The 19,929-nt window shown below is 39.7% G+C and overlaps 1 protein-coding gene across 3 annotated transcripts in view; it reads right to left on the minus strand.

The window, feature by feature from the left end:
- Positions 1 to 19,929, minus strand: part of WAPL (WAPL cohesin release factor) — a 126,817-nt gene that overhangs the window by 34,005 nt on the left and 72,883 nt on the right. For all 3 annotated transcript variants that reach the window (XM_040070607.2, XM_040070606.2, XM_040070609.1), the window contains 2 exons: positions 10,159 to 11,205; positions 4,257 to 4,372 (listed from right to left, as the gene is read on the minus strand). In XM_040070607.2, coding sequence (XP_039926541.1) covers positions 4,257 to 4,372; positions 10,159 to 11,205 — 1,163 coding nt within the window. The remainder of the gene's footprint in view (positions 1 to 4,256; positions 4,373 to 10,158; positions 11,206 to 19,929) is intronic.

Below are 19,929 nucleotides of genomic sequence, written 5' to 3' on the forward strand. Positions count from 1 at the left end.
CAAAACCAGCACACACAGGAAGCTCTGTGGTCCAGTATTTGAATGGGCCAAAGGAAACACCATGAAAATCAAGTTAGTGGCAAAGAGGTTTTTCCATACCTTTTCCTGTACAAGCCAACGTGTGCACAAGAGGAAAAGAAAAAGCCCACTGATGTATCCCCATTCACTGGGTACATGTGGGACTGTGGACAGTCACAAGCCAGACACGTTTTCTAGGGCTAAGACTTCAACAAGTGAATTTAAAGACATTTCTCCAAGCATAGCAATGTAAGAGTAAGAAAAAAAAATTAAGCTAGCTTCAAGTCATATAAAACTAGTAAATTTTCATTGCAAAAACTAGTATTTCGTTGAAATATGTCCATTTTAACTGGAGTCAGAAGTCATTAAGCAATGAATTAGCCTTCAGGTTACTTTTTAGTTTGATCAGTAGTTTTTTAATCACCAATGTAGACTGATCCTGCAGTGAGCACTTTCTTCCTCATCTTACCAATCATAAAAAATAAATTTCAAACTCTCAAGAAAATGTCAGTATTTTGTATGTGCTAAAATTGCATTCTATAGTAGCACAGACGCTTTATGACATATACTCAGTGCAAAAGATATCAATATCTAAGAAACTAATTCCAAAAGACTTGTTTCTAAAATTCACCTACTCTAAGGCATAGGGAAAAAAAATCCTGATACAGCACCCATCTAATTGAAATTTCATGCTACTCTGAGAAAACATAAGACTGAATCTGCTTCCAGTTGTGCCAGCTTGAGAGAATCAGTGCTTTTTTTCTGTTATACCTCCTCTGTCTCCTTCATGGAGCTCCCTAAGTCTTCCCACACACCTCAGCAGCCCCAAAGAGCAATAGATTATAGTTTCTGCCTCCCTCCCAGGCCCCTCAAGCTGAAAGGCTCCCATACCTTTTAACCAGCATTTGCAACTCTATCTAAATTCTTCCCTTGAAATATTCAAAGGTAATCAGTATTCACCATGTCTAGGTAGGCTTCCCATGGCCACAGGCAGAACTAGGATCAGCACAGAGATCACTCATTATATATTTTGAGTTTAAGAGCAGAGGGGACACCCCAGAAAATGTGCTGTTCAGAGGACTCGGTGGTCCCTAGCGACACGCTGGACAACACAAACACTGAACTGACACAAAACACGAGGTATAATCGTTCATTTTTAGGGCTGATGGATCAAAAAGTTAAGCACTCCTTATATTACACTTTTGAGTTGGCTTTTTTCAGGTTCCTATTTAGAGACAGGTATTTTGCATAAGACCACAGGAAACTGTTCCAGAGTATTCCTGCAAGAACTGTTTCTCTTCATTTGCTGATTCTAGCTAAAACCTGTTGTGAAAGCAGCAGGAACAAGAAATCTCAGGAAATCATTTTTATACTCCCTATTTTCAGGTCTTTAGCCTCAGTAGATTTGGACCATAACAAGAAAAAAAAAATTCTTGTCTACTCTATTGGGTTTGCCTGCTAATAGAGAATTAGTTTCATGTGTGGAAGGGGAACTAAGCTCCAAGGGGCCAGCAGGTGGGCGTATCCAGAGCTCCCATCTGACACGCTCCAGCATGAGTTACCCGACCAGTTGAATTAAAATTGTAAACAGTTGCAAACAAACTTCTGCAGATGTTACTCATGTATGCTTCACACCCATAATTTGCAAGTGAAGTAATGCCAATATTTATGTACTCTTCTAAGTGCTTAATTATGTTGCTATGGAATGTAACACTCCTCCTCTAACTCAGGCTCAGGATAAAGGGGTTTAATTCACTTAAAAGCGTGGCTCTGGTTGAGACTTTACTCACCTATCATAATGTCCATGGCTACTGCAACCAGGCAGAGATTTCAGACCTTACAATAAAAGCAGTGTTTAGAAACACTGTTATTCACTATGTCAGTGATGTCAGTAATATTTTGTTGTGCATACACGCAAAGTTTCAAGAACTGGACTTCAGCATTTGGAGACAATGGTCAAGTTTTCAAAACTACAACCACAGGTGAAAGATCTGCTGAATACAGACTGGAAAAATACTTGAGCTTTCTGAGCCACAGAGCTTTTTTCTTGGCAGCTCAGTTTGATGCAGTGTCACAGCTCTGAACATCACTACCTAACAGAAAATATTTAATACTGTATCTGCTACCTCCTACAAGAAAAAATAAATGGTGCTGAGACAGTGAAGAAGTTCCAGAGATTTTTCCTTCTCAGGCTGATACTTTTAGGGTGGTTTTTGGGTTTTTTTTTTCATTCCCAGAATGAAAACTCCCTTAAGATACAAGTAAGATTAAGAGCCTATATCTGTATTTTAGGAAGATAATTATAGCACCTCTAATTACCATCAGAACAAGCTTTACAAGCTTTTTAGTGACTCCATGTAACAGCCGTATGATTAGAGAACATTAAAGTTTAAACTCTGAATCTCAATTACAGCAATTCTACTTCTAGGTTCTTTATATCACTACAGGGTCAAAAAAGCTGTTTCATTCTCAACTTTCCCACTCAAATTAAGTTTATCCCCACCTGAGAATTTTCTAGAGTGAAACCCTTCTCCCTTATATAGTATGATACTGCTGTAAGGATTTTTTCCTCCCCCTGTAATTTCATGATATATACATTCAAAATTAATTAGGATCATTTTCACATAAAATCTCAGGGATTTAAAGAATAAAAATTAAACAAGAAACACATGAAATGCAATTACAGAATAATATTTAATTTTTTAAAAAAATCTGTATTTAGGAGAACACCCACAGCTGTTTTATGCTGTTAAAAAATACATTTGAAAAAGTTACAGTCACATTTGCACTTCAGTACCTCTGTTTCTCAGTGCACTGTAACATGTTCACTGATAAGCGGAATTTAAAAAATGTATTATTTCATCAGCAGAAGCTGAAGAACTTCCATCTTCAAGAAAACACCCTCCTCACCTATGTGACTTCAAACTCTGGAGGGAGGAGCTTCTCATTCTGTCCAAAGTCAAAGCAACAAGTGACACTTCTTTTTCAAAGGGCATCACAACTGACATTTCCCTGCACGTTTTGAAAGCTAAACCATATTTGTCATCCTTTCTCCACCCACAAATTTACTTTTTTTTTTAATGAAAAATTGTTACATATCAACACAACAAAAAGGCACCTTGAAAAATAGCTTCAAGTGAAACTATAACACAAGTAATTAGTTACCTTCATGAGGAATTATTAGAATACCTTAGGAAAAAATAATTTTAAAAACTTCTTTGAACTGTTGGACTGATGAGCACACAGACAGTTTCTACAATACCATGCAACTGCCAGGTCTTGCAAAACCTATGGAACTCAAGTGGAAAGGAGAAATACGAGCTCCTTTCCCTCTTTCTCCTACTGGAGGAGTTATGGTTGCAATGATGGTGAGACAGGCTAACACAAACCAGGTAACACAAACAAGTTATGCAAAAAGCTCATGAAAAGGCCTTGAGCACTTGTGTTATCCAAACCATCATGACTTGAAATGTCCATCCTGGATATCTGGGTCATAAAAGCTTCATTTAATGGAGGTTACATGGATCCCCCTATTGCAAACTTTTACCTGGTGACTAAACTCAATGTTTGCTGTATGCACATTTTTTAAAGCCTCAGAATCCTGAGTACCCTATAATGACAGATAAACCACATTTCTCCAGGATCAAGAAAATGAATAAGCTCTTTTCATGCTATGAAAGGGCAAATTCATTCTGAATATTACACAGCTGGGGAAGGCTGGGGTGGGATTGGAGGTCACTTTTTTTCCCCAACTAAAAGAAAATCTCACTTATAAAGGCAGTTATCCTTATAAAGACTATACCAATGCCCAATTTGAAGTTTTAAGAAAAGTTGAATAATATGATAATATGATAATATGATTTCTTGGGAGAGCAAAGAAGAGACACCAAAAGAATCTCCCTGCACCCCCCACCCAAACACCAACAAACCACAAAGCAAAATGCACAGAATTTACTGATGCTCTGCTTTAAAAATCATCTCCAGGGAATGCATTTATGTTACAAGTCTGGTGCTCCACAGCAGTAATGTGAAGTTGAAAAGTGAAACTTCCAGCAATAAATACAAAAATTTCGCATGAATATTTTACTTTTCCAGAAATAACATTAAAGGCCAACATACGATCTGAAGTGCAGATATAAATTGGGACAAAAGCCCTGTTGCATATATAAGAAGAAACATCAACACTGAGGAGTTGAGTAAAATAAGAACTTTGTATTGGTCTCAGCATTATTACTCACCCGCTTTGGCCCACTAAAAATCTTCCTGGTGTTTTCCTTGGATTTATCACCTTGTTTATTTGTGGATTTCTTATTGCCTTCAATCACACCAGATGCATCCTCTGAAAACTCCAGATCTGTTAAAGGTAAATACAGACATGAAACAACCATTTTAAAAGCTGTCGAACTGCTAGAGCATTTCTTGCATCTGACAATTCCACGTGTATCGCTTCTGAACTTCCATCATGAAAAATCAATCTTCATCAGAAAAATCAGCTTTAATGCCAAGCACAGCTGGCTTGGCACACTGGCTGGATTGCAGTAATGCACAGAAGCATGACAAGGTGCACATCACAACTATTACAGCACCTCTTGCCCACTGGGTAGCCTCAGGCTGCTGCTTCCCATCCCACACTCCTGTAAATCCCAGGGTACCTCTGATGTGAGCTCACTAATGGCTGGCTTACTGCTACAACCCTGAGCAGCAGAGGAATAAAGCAGCATGTTGGGTTCTTCAAAAGCGGAAGATTAAGAGATTTAAAAGAACACACTACAATTGCAGAACAGAAGAACTGATCTCGCTTCACTTTCATGAAGGCAGCCTGTTTATATTTGCTTATTCTGCTGTAAACAGGAAAAAAATACGGCGATCAGCTCAGGAAACAGTCAGCTAGGACACAGCCTTTCAATGGATTTAATACTTGCACTACCACTGATTCCAGTACCCCATCCCAGACTGTAAACCTGCAATTCACTCGTCAAATTAAAATTTTGTCCTCAGTTGTTTTTTTTTTAGACTTGTTTTATTTGAAGCATTATCTCAGAGACAAGGGAAAGGGTTTAGTTGGCACAAACCAGAAGTTACCACAAATTTCAAGAAGGAAATAAAGACAGGCACAGAGCAGCATTGTTTCATCTGACAAACCGTTTAGAAAAGCAATATATTCCTGAGAAGCTGCTGCTGTTTGAAAAGTGCACTGCAAAGACACAAGCAGGTAGGATGGGTTACTCTAATCCCAAGTGCACAGGACCAGCCAAGCTGGGTAAGAGGGCAAGCAAAGGCAAAGCAGGCAACCAAATTTCTAATGGCATTTTCAAGGATACAGGATTTGTCTCAGGAATAGAAGTATTGTTAAAACAAAGCTCCAGAGTTTCCCAAAGTGCAGTAAATTTCAACAGGCTTGGCAGCACCAGGACTGGCAGGATCCTGCTGCAAGGCCCCTCCTGGAACCAGCCTCTCCCATTCTATGCCACTGGTTTTCAGTGTAGTTGTGTCATGTGAGCACAAGAGCCTAAGAACACAGCACCAACAGCGCCTCTGAAAACAAGTGACTTCAAAAGATGTTTAATAAAATTAGTGCAACTGAGGAAAAATACTACTGACCAATTTCTATTAACTTAAATAAAGCAAGACTACTTCCAAATCTATGTAAGAGACAACTCGGTTCTTGCTGAAGTCAATTTAATGAGTAAAACTGAATTGCTTGAATATACATCCTTATAAATCTTGAAATACTTCTGAAGAAGTCAGGCCCTGAATGCAAATCTCAAAGAAAGTCAAACCAAGAGAACTGGACCCTCCTATTGCAGATTGAAAGCTAAAAAGTAATTTACTCGACCACAGCCATTACAAACACGGCAGTGACTCTAGAAACACAAAATGTTTCACCCATGAAATGAGAACAGTAACTTCTGCCCTGTGCTATGACCTGGACCTGGCATTGCCTTCAATAATCATTAACAATGCTCTGCAACAACTAAGCCACAATTTTAACATCCTCCTAAGTTTCCTTGCTTGAATTCTACTCCTACATGACTCTGAACGATCCCACTTAAACTAGGTGATTTTAAATTCAAGGAAACTTCTTGAAAAAAAAATTTCAACTTCTACTTCCAGCAGGATAATTGTGCATTTTCTGATATTGCTAGCACAGCAAACACTTACTGGCTCTGTAAGATTACCTGGAATGCCTCGATGTGAGCAGTGCTTTTGGAGGCCTTCTAGGTACCCTAAAAGCACTCTGCATACATTATCTTAGCAGACTTTTAAATCTAAACTAAAAAGGGTCTGGGGGAGAAGTCTTTTGTTAACATTTACTGAGTGAGGCTAACACACAAGTAGTTTGGTAAGCAGTGACCCTACTGAAGCTTGATTCCCACTGGTTCTCTCCTGTATGGCTTTTTTTGGGGGGGAGGTTTGCCCCCTCACAGAGAAATTGGTCATATTGACCTTTTTCTTAGGAAAAAGGGAGCACATAAGGCCTCTTCACCTCTATCCAATCATCTTCAAGGCATTTATGAGCTTTAAGATAATTTGTCTCTCTTGGCTAGAATTGGAAAGATGTTCAAAGACCAAGTAAGGCAACAACCACAGTAAATTTCCTGAGGAACGACGACTCAATTTTGTTCTAGCGTCTCAGGGTAATTCTGCAAAGGTTTTGAAGTCCAAACAGGACTCTCATGTAGCCTTTGAGGACTTGGATGTAGTTTCAACTGGCTTAAAATATTTACCCAATGAAGGTGACTCAGTTTCTGAGAAGGTGCAAAGGAACTGGAAACAAAAAAAAAAATACGGCAAGTTGGCTCACCAGAACTGAGCTGAGTGCTGGATGCTGATATACAAAAGCTACATTACCTAAAAAGATTCCAGGAATCTCATCCCAGTCACTGAAAGGAAAAATGAATCGATGACACAAAGGTTAAGCTGTACATGAGAACTCATTTACAAAGCAAAAGACTAAGCTGCAATACAGATTTCTCTTGGATACAACTCCCCATTGATTATTACAGTCAAGTCAGGCCCTTTCTTCCAGTACTAAAAGCTTCTCCTCACTGGAGTCATCCTGTACTCCGGCTACTGAAATGATAAAAGCAGTGTTTCAAATCTAGGAAAGTCTCCCCAGTACTTCTAGCCCTTGGCATTCTGGCAGAATCCTTCTGGGAGGATCACAAGCCAAAGGGGCTTTTGCTTCGCTGGGCTGCTACAGAGGAATTTAAGAGAATTTTAGATTGCAATGGCAAAATAAAAAGTAAATTTTTACTAGAATTCAACGCTTCAGCAAAGATCTAAGGCTAATAAAGTTATGAACTATTTTCATTAAAAAGAGAAGCGTGGTAGCAGCATCGAGGAATTTAAAAGGTGGACCTTTTTTTCAGAGTCGGGGATTTTATTTGCTTGGCTTTTGTTTGGGGTTTCTTTTGTGGTTTTTAATCACTTCAGCAGAAAAGACCATCATAGAAGTGAGCAACAGAAAATGTTTTGCAATGAAATACAGTCTAGTCAAAACTGAATTTATCTGTTTTACAATTTTTCCTGCACTAACAATACTGTTCCTGTATTCTTTGCGCTTTCTTAAATTCCATTTGCAGAAACATTTAAATACGTATTGTCAAACTTTCCCTCTGTTCACAGAGGGACTGGAAGGAATAGTCTTTATAATGTTTCTTTATAAAATCTCTGTCATATGTTTTAAATTAAGATTCTAAAATATGTTTAATAAAAATACACCTAGATTATGGCAAGTAACCAAATCAGCGTTATGGCAAAGTAAGCCTGAGATTGAAAACATCAAAAGCATCAAGTTTTTTTGAAAAACTGATCATGCCATGTAACATTCTTTATGCACAGAACAGCAATATCAGTCCTGGGATTTTCCAGGGCTGAAATTCAAAAGGCAGTCTGGCATTTCACCTCTCAGCCTGGACCAGGAACAGTGGAGTTTTATCTGGGGATTTATTCACTAGTACAAAGAAAGAACAGCACATACAGAACCCAGGTAGCATTAGCACCTCTCAGTACTGTTCATCATTTCAGGACAGAGTTTTATTGTGCAAGATGTTCTGAAAGCTGTTTCTCAGGCTTGGAGTCAAAGCTGGCATTTTTCATGGATGTAGAAGTCACATTTTTCCAGTGTGCAAAGACAATACCTCAGAGCAATGTCACATTTTACTGCAACTTCAGGCTTAGATCCAGAAGTTCTTGAGAAATTCTCAGGCTCAGCATCACTATGTTTAAGGACTCTTCATGGCTGCTCTGAGCAATTGTGATGCTCAAAATTTGCAGAGGTCTGAGAGAAAATAGTGTGAACTTTAGCAAGGAGTCCCACGAATTTTAGGGCAGCATCAAACTCCCTATTTTCATAATCTCTACTGTAGGACATCAGCCTTTCAAATTTTGGGAAAAAAAAAAACTGCAACTCAAATCTCACCTGCCAACAGAAGCACAAAACAAGAATCAAATGAGCAAAGGAGATGCAAAATAAAGGGGAAGCATCTCCCAGCAAAGGGACCGAGAGGTAGCTCTTACCTGAAGCGGAGAAGTGCATTAAAAACTAACAAAACACAAATTTACATCTCCCTGTGCCACGGAAATCTCTTAGGAAAATATTTCAGAGAAACCATCTGTGATACCTGGGAGCATAAAGGCCTGCTTGGTGAAGGCAGTGCCAAATGCAAAGTGCAGGTATTTTGAGACTTCTGAGGACAGCAGCTGAAAGGATAATTTGATGGGTCAGCATCTCAGCTGCATTAACTGCACAAGCAAATTTTTCCCTTGGAATAAATGGCTGAACAAAGACTCATTAGAGGCAGGGACTAAGAGTACTTCTTAAACAGCCCTGTAAGATAAACCTATTCTCCTAAGAGGCTGGAACCCAAGCATCTCACCATAAGTAAATTTTATGAAAACAAATAATGGGTTTTTTTGTTTGCAAACACAATCTTCTCATACAACATCAGTATCCATTTGTTCCTTTCAAAACCACAAAAAAACCCTAGCAGTGACATTTACTTTTGATTAAAAGGCTTATAGAAAATTCTGGTTTTAGAAACAGCTATAATTAGAAGAGAGAAATTAACATTTTTTTCCTCTGAAATTTTATTTCTGGATTATATTAGCAGCAGCTATTTGCAGGAAAAAAGACCCAGCCTCTCCAATATTTGCAAGGCTGGATTGAAACCCTCTCTTCCTATCACAATGAAATACATCTGGCCCAAGTCTTAAAAGGTAAAACTTCAGTGAGTCGATAAAACTTCTCCTGCTTCATGCTCCAAAATGGAGGACCAAAATGTTCCATAGAACAGTGGCAGTAATTTGAAACAGTTATTCTAACACAAATGATTCTTTGGACTTTTTCAAAACAAAAGAGATAAAAGCAACCTTCCACCAAAGTTACTGCTTTTGTTCTTCACCAACACAGGACCCAACCAACCACCAAGCAAGTTGAATTTTGTAAAGGATTTTAACCCCCAGAACTTGCCCAGCAGCTGCCACGTGTACAGTTTTACTCATGTGAGTACACACACACACCCTGCTACCCAAGCTGTACAGAAGCAGGAGATATCTAAAAACTGCAAACAAGAGCAGAAACAAATATGCAGAGGCTCTTCCAAAGCCCGTTATCTGACTGGCACTCCATGGGTCCCCACAGCCTCTCCCTTGAGTCATGCACCCTCAGATAAGGTGGGGCTTGAGAAAGGTCCGAACTGCCTACGAACACATTCAAAAGCAGAAAAAGATATTTCCCATTTCTTAAGAGCTACTCAAATGTGAGCACTCAGCTCTGTAATTGTGGGCTGATCTGGAGGCTCTGTGGGAGGATACCTGCCTTCCAGGCATAGATACTTATGCTCAACACATCAGAAAGGTACAAATCTTCTGTTGGAAAAGAAAAAAAAAAAAAATTCTCTGGCAAGAGATCGAGGGGTGTAAAGCACACTTCAAGAGAGATATGAAACACCAGACAGGACCACAGGAGAAGGGAGTCTAACTGTTAGATTTCAGGTGAGTTTAACTGTTTAACTGTTAAGTTTCCAAATCAATGGTACTGTTCAACAAATTCCAGGGTACACTGCAAAAAGAACAAAATATTGAAGCCAATTAAAATTAAATGTCACCCATGTATTCCAAAAGAGCTCTACTGACCTGCATTAGTGCCGAGCTGGCTATCCTGGGAGCAGTTTTCATTGCCATCAGAGGTTGACTGTAGTGAAGCAGATGGTACAGTTCTACTTCGCTTTTTGTTGGCCTTCCTTTCCGCTACCTGCCACTCTTCGTCTTCGTCCTCGCTTTCGCTTAAGTCATCAAACCCAAAGTACTTGATTTTGTAATTGGAACTCCCAGAACTTCTAGAGGCGCCTTCATCTCCCCCTCCCTCGTCTTGATCATCAAACCCAAAAAATTCTAATTTGACATCCTTCTTGGATTTGGTATTGCTCGGTCGGAACCTGGTTGTAGTTTTAGTGGTGGCAATGTCAGCTTTTTTCCGTAAGCGCCCAGCTTCGCCCAGGTCAGTGGGGGCTGCTGAGGTGAACTCGTCCATGCGCTCCATGGTATCCTGGATGGTGACATTGCAAACTGACAAGCAAGATGGGTGGAGAACAGTGTAGTCTCTAGTCCGTCCAACCGTCCCTCTAAAACTGGTCCCACTGCTTAAAGAAACCTTTTTTCCTGGGTTCAGACCATCGTTATTTGACTCATTGTTTGCTTTGGATAAAGACTGACTGGAGCCATCCATTAGCTTGTCAAAATTTGTTGCCCCCTGCAGTTTTGCTTTGTTGGATCGACAGTATGTCCTACAGTTGCTTGGCCTAGGAATAGTTTGCACAAGTTCTTCACTAATGGCTTCCTTTGGATTTTCACCATCTTCTTTATCGCACTCCTCATCCTTGCTCTTCACCTCTGAGAGATGTTCATTGTCAAAAGCTAATATATACTCTCCAGTTCTGGTGTCTTCAGTTTCATCCTCCCATTCATACAAGTGAGTTCTTAGTGGCCCCTTGGTCTGAGATGGTTCTGATGGAGAATCTGCTGCTTTTCCTGCGTGGGAGTCCCAAGAATCAGGCAAGTCCTTGGCTTCAGTGTTGCATCCAGAAGTGTCTGTGGTCTCAGCATTGGTTTTATTACTGTCTCCAGCATTTTCATAGATGAAATGACTGTTCCCATTATCTTCTTTCAAGTTCTGGATTTTATCTGCAAGAAAAGATATATTTATTACTAAAATGAAATATTAAAAAAATAGTCACCCACATGGACAACTTTGGAAAGTTACAGTATAATAAAAAATATTCAGCAATCATTGACAAAAAACATGAGAGGTCTTTATCCACTTGGTTTATACTCTTTAAGCCATCCAATTTCAAGGTTTTGCTGTAATAAAGTCTTTTTGTAATTTCTACCAAAAAAACCCCAACCTTTAAGTATGACTGAAAATATGTGCATCATGTAGAAGACAGTGGTAAACCCTAAATACAACCACTTATCACCAAGGCAAATTACACAAAAAAGGAGAAACTGCAGTGAAATTTTCAGAAAAGACAATTATTTAAGTTTCACACACAACTGACTTATGGTGTATAACCAGAGAGAAAGAACAACTACAAATTTTCTTATTATGTGAGAAAATTTCCTTCTTGTAGCCTGAATAAAACAGCAAACCACTTCAACTGTCACTTCATTTTACCATTTCAAATGAAAATAATTGGACTTACAAAAGAAATACAGAAAAATGCAATTCTCAACACAAACTTTCATTTCATCACTTCTGAAATTCAGGTTAATGCAATGAATTTCTGCATGTCTGAAGAAGAGCTGCTGCCAAAAGTTATTCTTGCACTTCTCAAACTCATAGCCACACTCACATTTTACACTGTCCAAGAGATCAAGTTCCACTCGAAGTCAGTTTTGGTAAGGTTTGTTTCTAGCCACCCAGCACTGGCACAACAGTAATGCCAAGAGGTAATGCAAGTGCTAAGTCTTCCACTTGCTGTCCTCTAAACTGGTAGAGAAACCATTCTTTTTGTTTTCCCTGAATGCCAACAAAACCTCGGTGGATTTGGTACCAGAGTTTCATGATGGCTGCATCTCTGTTGCTGGCAGCCCACACACATGCACAGGCACCCAGCAACATGAGAGGGTTATTTCCAGGAAACACGAATTTCTTGGAACTTTCTGAGACAGTATCAGCGAACACAGGAACCCAGGTGCCTGCCGTTACTACTGGCACTGAAATGGCTGCCTGGGCCAGGAGAAGCAAGATAAGAAATCTGACAATGCAGAAGACTGTGGAGCACAGAAGAGGAGAACATGATGGGATAAACTGGAGACACAGAAGCAACTGGGACAGGGCCAAGTGACAACAGAAACGTTAGAAGAGAATGTGCTTAGAAGACACGTGCAGAACACTGCAGTGATAAAAGAGGCTCCACTGGCAGAATGCAACCCCAAAGGTTCAAACGTTTTAGGCAGCAAAGGCTTCCTAAAGTCATCAGTAAAATGAAGGCTAAGGCATCTCTTTAGCACTAGTCCTGACCACATTAAATTTCATCAGCTTCCATTTACCCAGGTGGTACAGACGTTTCACAGCACTGACCAGGAGATTTCAACCTCCTGATAGGAGAAACGAGCATCAGCAGTGTTCCAGGGACTTTGGCCCACTTGTCTTCAAATTCAAATGGCATCATCTAAATGCCATCTTTGCACATACGTTTTATAGGAGAATATTATGGTACTGAAAATTCTAATTAAAAAAATGGCTACCAAATCCAGTCTGCAGGAAATTGGTTTAATCTTTGCTAGAATTCCTCAGGGAACCAGGACAAGTAATATCCAACAAACTGCATCTAAGCATTCTGGAGTCCAACTGAGGTCTTTTCCAGAAGTTATACATACTCAGCTAGAAATAAAAAAAAGTTTTTCACAAAATATATGAAATACAAAACTCAAAACTAAATTCCTCAAGGAACCCTAACCCTGCCACCTCCATGATGGAATTTTGTTCATTATTTTTCAGAATCAGTATGTTATATAAGCAATATTGCTATTCCCACTAGAATCTCGTGCTTGCCATAATCCAAGAGGCACAACCAAAATGAATCTTTCTGTAACCAAGGAGGGAGTTTGACACTGCACAATCTGTTCCTTTCTCCCATATGTTTAATATTATTGTGAAGCTGAAGACTACAACACTTAGACACGAAAAACAGCATATTAAATTTACAACAATTTCCAGCTTCCTTGCTAAAATACACTGTTTTGCAGTCTCACCATTACTGTTCCATATCTGAGGGAACTTCTTTCTCCTCATGTGTAGATGTGATCAAAATCACTTTCTCCAGTCAGTTCAGCTGACTAATGAGTAACAAATCCATTCTAGCCCGGTCAAACGGCTCCATTGAGTTAGTTTACTACACTCCCAAGAAATGTTACAAGGCAGAGAGCACTAACAGCTCTTCATGTTCACAGCAGGACTCGTGTTGCCTTTGTGTAACCCGATCATCAGCAGCTTTGAACCTTGAGTTGCCTGAGAAGATTCAGGAAGTATCAACAAAGTGTTGCATCCCAATTTTGGCTTTCAGTTCCTAATTTAATACAGCAGTTATTTAATTTACAGTACCCAGGTACTCCCAAATAGCAAAAAAGCGGCAGTTAACCTCCCCCTTGATTCCGAGGCACCAAAATTTTAAAAATACACAGTACTTCAAAAGTTTCAGTAACTACACCAGGGAGGTTTTTCCATCTCAAATAATAAGGCTGATGGAAAATGGAACCTCTGAACTCTCTAGTGTAAGCCAGGTGGAAAGCTCGGGTTTAAAACTGGATCATCACAATGCATTACTGGAAAACTAAGCAGTGACATTTAGAAGAATACTTCCTCTAAGGGTCTTTTGTCAAGCCACAGTTCTCCTCACATCAGTGGGTCAATAGCTGTCAGCCTGAACCTTCAATACCAGAAAGTGCTGCTAATCGCTTCCTAATTGCCCAAAGGTGTACAGGAACTGCAATTCCAATAACCCTGATTTTTAAAATTACAGTATTTATTGGCAGCAACTACTGTAGCAGAAGCTAGCATGACTGTAGGGAAAAAATAAAAAAAATAAAAAAAAGAGAAAAGGAACTAATTGTGAATTACTAGATACTGTGTAGATCAAGAGAGGCATGGAACTTCTCCTATTTTTAACTGCAATTAGGCTCTTTTGGGGCTCAAATGCCAGAATAACTCTCCCAAGTAATTTAAAAGCAGCAGCAGCAGTATATAACTCCCCTCCCCAGGTACAAATACTGTATACCTAGGAACCATAACAATGTTCTCTGGTAATCACGATTTATTTTCTCTTAACATGGCTAAAAGTTGCTTTACTTCATGCTCTAGTTTACGTCACTTAACAAGACAGAGATGGCTTCAGCATTGCTGATTAACTAAAAAATAAAACAAAGCCAAACTTCCACTCCTTCCCACAAAACATGAGATGTTTTCACACACACACAGATGCATATTACTAAATCTGTAAAATTATATTTAAGTGATGATGATTATTGTTTCAAGTAACCTTAGTAAAGTTACCACTAGAGACAACATTTCAAGTTCAGACAATGCAAGCTAGTAAATTTGCGTAAGGCAATAAAGTTTACACTCTTCTATAATATATATAGATACATGCAGACACTCAAACAGCAGGAATGTGAGAGAGCTGTCAAAAGCCCACTGCTTTTTCAGTAATAAACCTTAAAATGTAACCAATATGCATCTATACTTATATGGATTAGACTAGATGGATATGAAGATAACATTCTGTTCCTATCTTATCTTAAGAAAACACTTACTATAAGCTACAAACACTACTTGTTGGATGGAACAAATGTTATTCTACACATTCAACAATAACAGTAAATGCTTCATGGCTACCACAGGTAGCCAGTGGTACTACCTCCTCCCTTTTCATTTTAAGGTCACGGACAAAATGAAAAACATGACACTAGAATTAAACAAGCCCCATTTTCTTAAAAAAGTGAAATTAAATTTTTATAGATAAGAAACCTACATCCTTCAGCTCAACTTCTGACAATTCTGACATGAAAATGTCTCACATTTCAACTTCATTTTTTCTTTAAGTACCTATAAAAGTTTGACACAGGAAACAATGCAGTTTAGAGAAAAGATAAACTCTCTCCACCAAATGCTAAAGCTGTAAGAGTTAACAATTCATACCCTGATCCTTCAGGTACAGCATATACCAAAATGGAATCCAAAACAAAGTAAAGTAATCCTGCAGGAAATCCAACACTCTTCTGGGCAAGAAAACCAAGTCACCATAGTCTATCCATCCTCCAGCCTAGTCCCTGTTTCACTTTTCTTTCACTGCCATTTAACTTACAAGCCTAAGACACTGGGCTCCAAGTCTGCAAACATCATTTTCAGCTCCATAAAAACCAAATCCTCATCATTAACAGTCTAACACTAATTGCCTACAGTCAAACAAACGTTACATGTTTTAGTTAACTATTCCATGGTAGCGCTGCAGAACCTCATCTGCTATTCTGATGTTACTGGGAGCAGAGAGCAGGATCTTGGTCTCCTACTGAAATTTCTACCTGAAGAGATCCAGAGCTCACAGGGCAAAGCTGGCCCACAACCCGACCATCACCCCCAGAGCGTGCTGTGGCTGCGCAGGGACAGCGCGCGCTGTGGATCACGCACCGTGACATGTGCCGGCTCTGCCCTCGCTGCAGCCCTCCCAGGGATTAGGGACCAGCTCAAAGCTCCTGTGCCTTTCCACCATGCAGGCAGCAGCGAGGCCAGGGCACAGATGACACCTGACGCAGCACTGTGTCTTTGAGAGCTCTCTTTACCACCCCGACTTTGATCAAAACCAGTTAACAGCACAAATGTTAGGAGGAAACTGAAGAACACAAAAGGACAATCAATATTAGGCTTGGTATGCTACAAAAAACACGTCACAATGTCAAAATATTATCACATACGCAAAATAAATGCTTACTCTTTCCTATGTACTCCTGGAGGAATTGCCAGGGTTTCATGTTAGCCCTACTAACCTGAACTTTGGGTTAGTTTTCCCTCTTAATTAAAGCCAAAGTATCCTTCAAGCTATAAACTAAAGTCATATGGCCCTCTATAGCCTTTGCAGCATGAAACCTTACAGCCCTTCATTGCTGTGCAAGTAGCTGTACAAGCCTTCACTTTAATACTGAGAGAAACACGATTACTATGCACAGAAAACAAATCAACAAACACACTATGTTTGTTTTACTATTAGCCACAATTCACTGCAAATATTAAAAGTAGTCAGAATGGGGAAAAAGAATGGAAAAATTCAATTAACATACAATGAACAGGCTACAGCTCAGGGACAGATCGCTGACACAGGATGGAGGGAACAGTTTGTTAAGCTCATTATGAGCTGCTGCTCTGCCTGATGTCCCTGAGCACATGGAAACATTTATTATGGCTCCATTTACACCACCACCAATGTTCTCAAGCATAAAGCTACGTCACTTCACCCTGCAACTTGCAGCTGACCAGGCTGAAGGAAAGGCGTTTATATCACAACCCTCATTTCCAGGAAGAGCCCAACTGAGACACACAGAGCATCATCTCTGGCTTGGTCAGAAAACCAGGAACTGCAAACAGTCAGGCTTTTTTCCAAATTAGAGAACAATCGTCACTGTGCATTGGAAATGAATGTTTTGATTGGTAAGATGAAAAGGTTGCAGACTGAACTTCTTTGATCCATTTTCTGTCTATGACTGAAGACCTGGAAAACTCAGAAAAAAAGCCCATGGAAGCAAAATACACAATTTATGGAATAGGCAATATTTACTTGAATTAAGTATCCATTAATGCCTATGAGATCTTGAAATGCAGTGCCTGTTAGCAGGTATGAAGAGAAGACAGGAAGATTTAACTCCCAAGACCAGTTTCATGGTTGACAGTCTCTAAAATAGCTAAAATTATAGAACCACATCCATAGCTATGATTACAAATTCTTAAGCAATTGAATTCCCAATAAGTCTACATGCAGGTGAGACAGACATTGTTTGAGTCTTTGCAGATATTTTAAATGGCACTTTCTTTTGCAGAAAAAAAAAAATCACTGAAAACCCTACAGTGATGGGAATTAATTTACTGCCATGACAGCACTATTTTCCTTAAGAATCGTTTGCTTGTTGTTTCCTTTTTCCAACACCCTGAATATCAAAATTCTAAGGCAATTTATGTGAAAAAAAACAACCAAACTTGTTTCTCACACAGTCTTAACTAAGTTCTCAATGACACTATGTCTCCATTCAGTTAGCTATTCCTCTAAACATGAGACAGAAGACACCTCAGACACCTTTTCTGCTCTCACATCACCTGGATGCATCTGTCAGTCTGCTAACACACTGTTCAGCATCTCCAATAGACCACTGTTTTCATTCCCTGAGCCTAACAAGATTTTCATGTTTTGAGAGCGTGCTGCTGGCACAACATCCCCCAGTGCCTTGGCTCCAGCCCAAGAAAGGCTGAACCCTACCCACGGCGTTATTGCTTCTAACCTTGCACCCCTGTTTCAGCCATACAAGTTAATTCCTCAGACACTGTTTTTCCACTGGGAAATGTGCTACCAGGAGGCATTCTGAGAAGTTGTGGCATGCTGGTACACTTGGCAGCCAGTGCACAACTTTCTAAAAAGTCCTTGTATTTAACTGGAAGTGGAAGCCTTTCAGAGGGCTGCAGGCTGACATGGCCACCTTCCCTCCCGTGCAGGAAATATTCACTGAACTAATCCCTTGCCTTCATCTCAGGCAATATTTTTAATGGTGTGATAAGATGGCTTTTGAAGTAACAATATAACTGTCTTACCCCCTCTTCTTCTAATTCTTTGGCTAGCAATCACTTGATATTCTGGTATCTCATCTTTCTCAAATCGATCTGTACCATGTACTGGCCAAGCCAGTGTGCTCAGCACAAGTGCCTAGGCAGAAAACCACAACGGGCAGAAAAGCTGCTGCACTTTGTAGTGCAGTTGTCAGAGCTTGATTTGCTCACCCCTCCTGGAAAGTCCAATGAGAGACACATTCCTCCTCACTCCAAGCTCAGAAGGGCATTTGTTCCTCAGAGCAGCAAGAGAAAGCCAGACATAAACAACTACCAAGTGTCATGGGCAACACAAGGGGCTCACATACACCAGAAATACCTGTTTTCACCAACTTTTCTAGCATGAGCTGCTATGGAAAAAAATTAAAGCAATACTAAACCACAGCAATATTAACAGATATCAAAACAAATGTATACTTAGGCTAAGTCAGTCTGAATTGAGACAGTATTCATGAATATGTCAAAAATCTTTAATAAATACAGAACAGGTTCTTAAATGAAAATATGAACTGAACTTGAAGAACATTTTCCATCCAATTAATAAGACCTCAGCAGTTTGAGTCTGAAATGGCTTCCTCACCAACTGGTTTCTGCTTGCCTGCATGCTTTGGCCCACTTGAGAGATATGAAACTTAACAGGTTATTTTTTTCTTCCACGAGCACTGATCAACTGTTTTCAGTGCAAAGTTACTTCAACTTCTTAACCATGAAAACAAAGAAGCAGTCAGAAGTATGACCTTTTAAAAACTGTTCATTATACAAGGCCATGAAGAATGATTTTAAAAGTATGGATTGCAAAATTCACTGTTGTATAGGAAGGGGGAATAACAAAGGGAAAAAAGTTCCACGTTCTCTGTACATGGACATACACAGTATGAACTGCCCTTTATTAAGAAAAATATGTTGTAGAAATCAGATTCTTTCCTAAACACTAAGAAATTTTTCTATATTGCCATTTTAGCAAGCAAGTATGAACATTGAGATTTAAACAGAATTTCAACCATTTCAGACTTTTGAAAAACACCCCAGGAAAAAAAACCAACAAGCCACCGCTGAAGAAGGAACAGATGGGAAAAAAGAACCATAACCACACCAGTTTAGAAAACTCTGTATGTAAGGAGAAAGGGGAAATCTTCAAAAGGGGAAAACTTACCAAAAAGCAACTAAAGAAGAGAGGACCTGTGGATAAGCCCCAGTTATCTAGTTTATGTGGGTAAACCCATCATAACCCTCCAAACAAACCTCCTAACACTGAAATTCTATGGGCACACATATTTTCTGGCAGACCTTTCCTCTTCTCTGCTATCAGTCCCTTAATGCTTTGACCCAGCCAGAGCACAGCTGCAGTTCTTTTTAATCATGGCTGCTGCCAGCTGTCCCCTAAGACTGCCAAATGCTCAGGCCTCATTCAGGTTCCCCCAGCTCTGCTCCATTTTTGGACAGAAAATGACTAAACTGAAATTCTTTCTCACAAAGTAAATAACTTACTCTCAAAAACTCTGCAGAGGAGGGAAGATACTACTCTGGCCTAACTACTACCTTCAATGTCCATGTCAGTGTTAAACACAAAACAGAAGTTTAAAACCAATTTGAAAGGAATACCCTGACCGACCTGGCGGTCAAATGCAATTAGGTAACAAACCTGCACTTGGGAATTTGAAACTTAACTCTAAAGATAGGGCTCCCCACCCACATAAGCAGGATGCAGAGGCTTTGCACACAAAGTCACTAAGGTACTATCAGGATAGTATGTCAGGAACGGACTTGACGACTCCAACCATCTCCTTCCTCAAGGGCATCCATTTTCTGCAATTTACTCTGTGCTTTTCCAGCAACCGACCACAACTGGATTCTGCATCCTGGGCCAAGTAGCTGAGCACAGCCATATCCCCTTGCTCCAGCACTGCATGAGCACGAGTTCTTTAAGAACTACACCTGCCATTTTGATTTGCTACCTGAAACTGCACCGGCCCCAAGTGAAAAATGAGGGCATAAAGAACTACCTAGAAAAACAAAAGAATCAAACAGCACTCAACAGACAA

Source organism: Hirundo rustica, chromosome 8 (assembly GCF_015227805.2).
Source record: "Hirundo rustica isolate bHirRus1 chromosome 8, bHirRus1.pri.v3, whole genome shotgun sequence".
Lineage (NCBI taxonomy): Eukaryota > Metazoa > Chordata > Aves > Passeriformes > Hirundinidae > Hirundo > Hirundo rustica.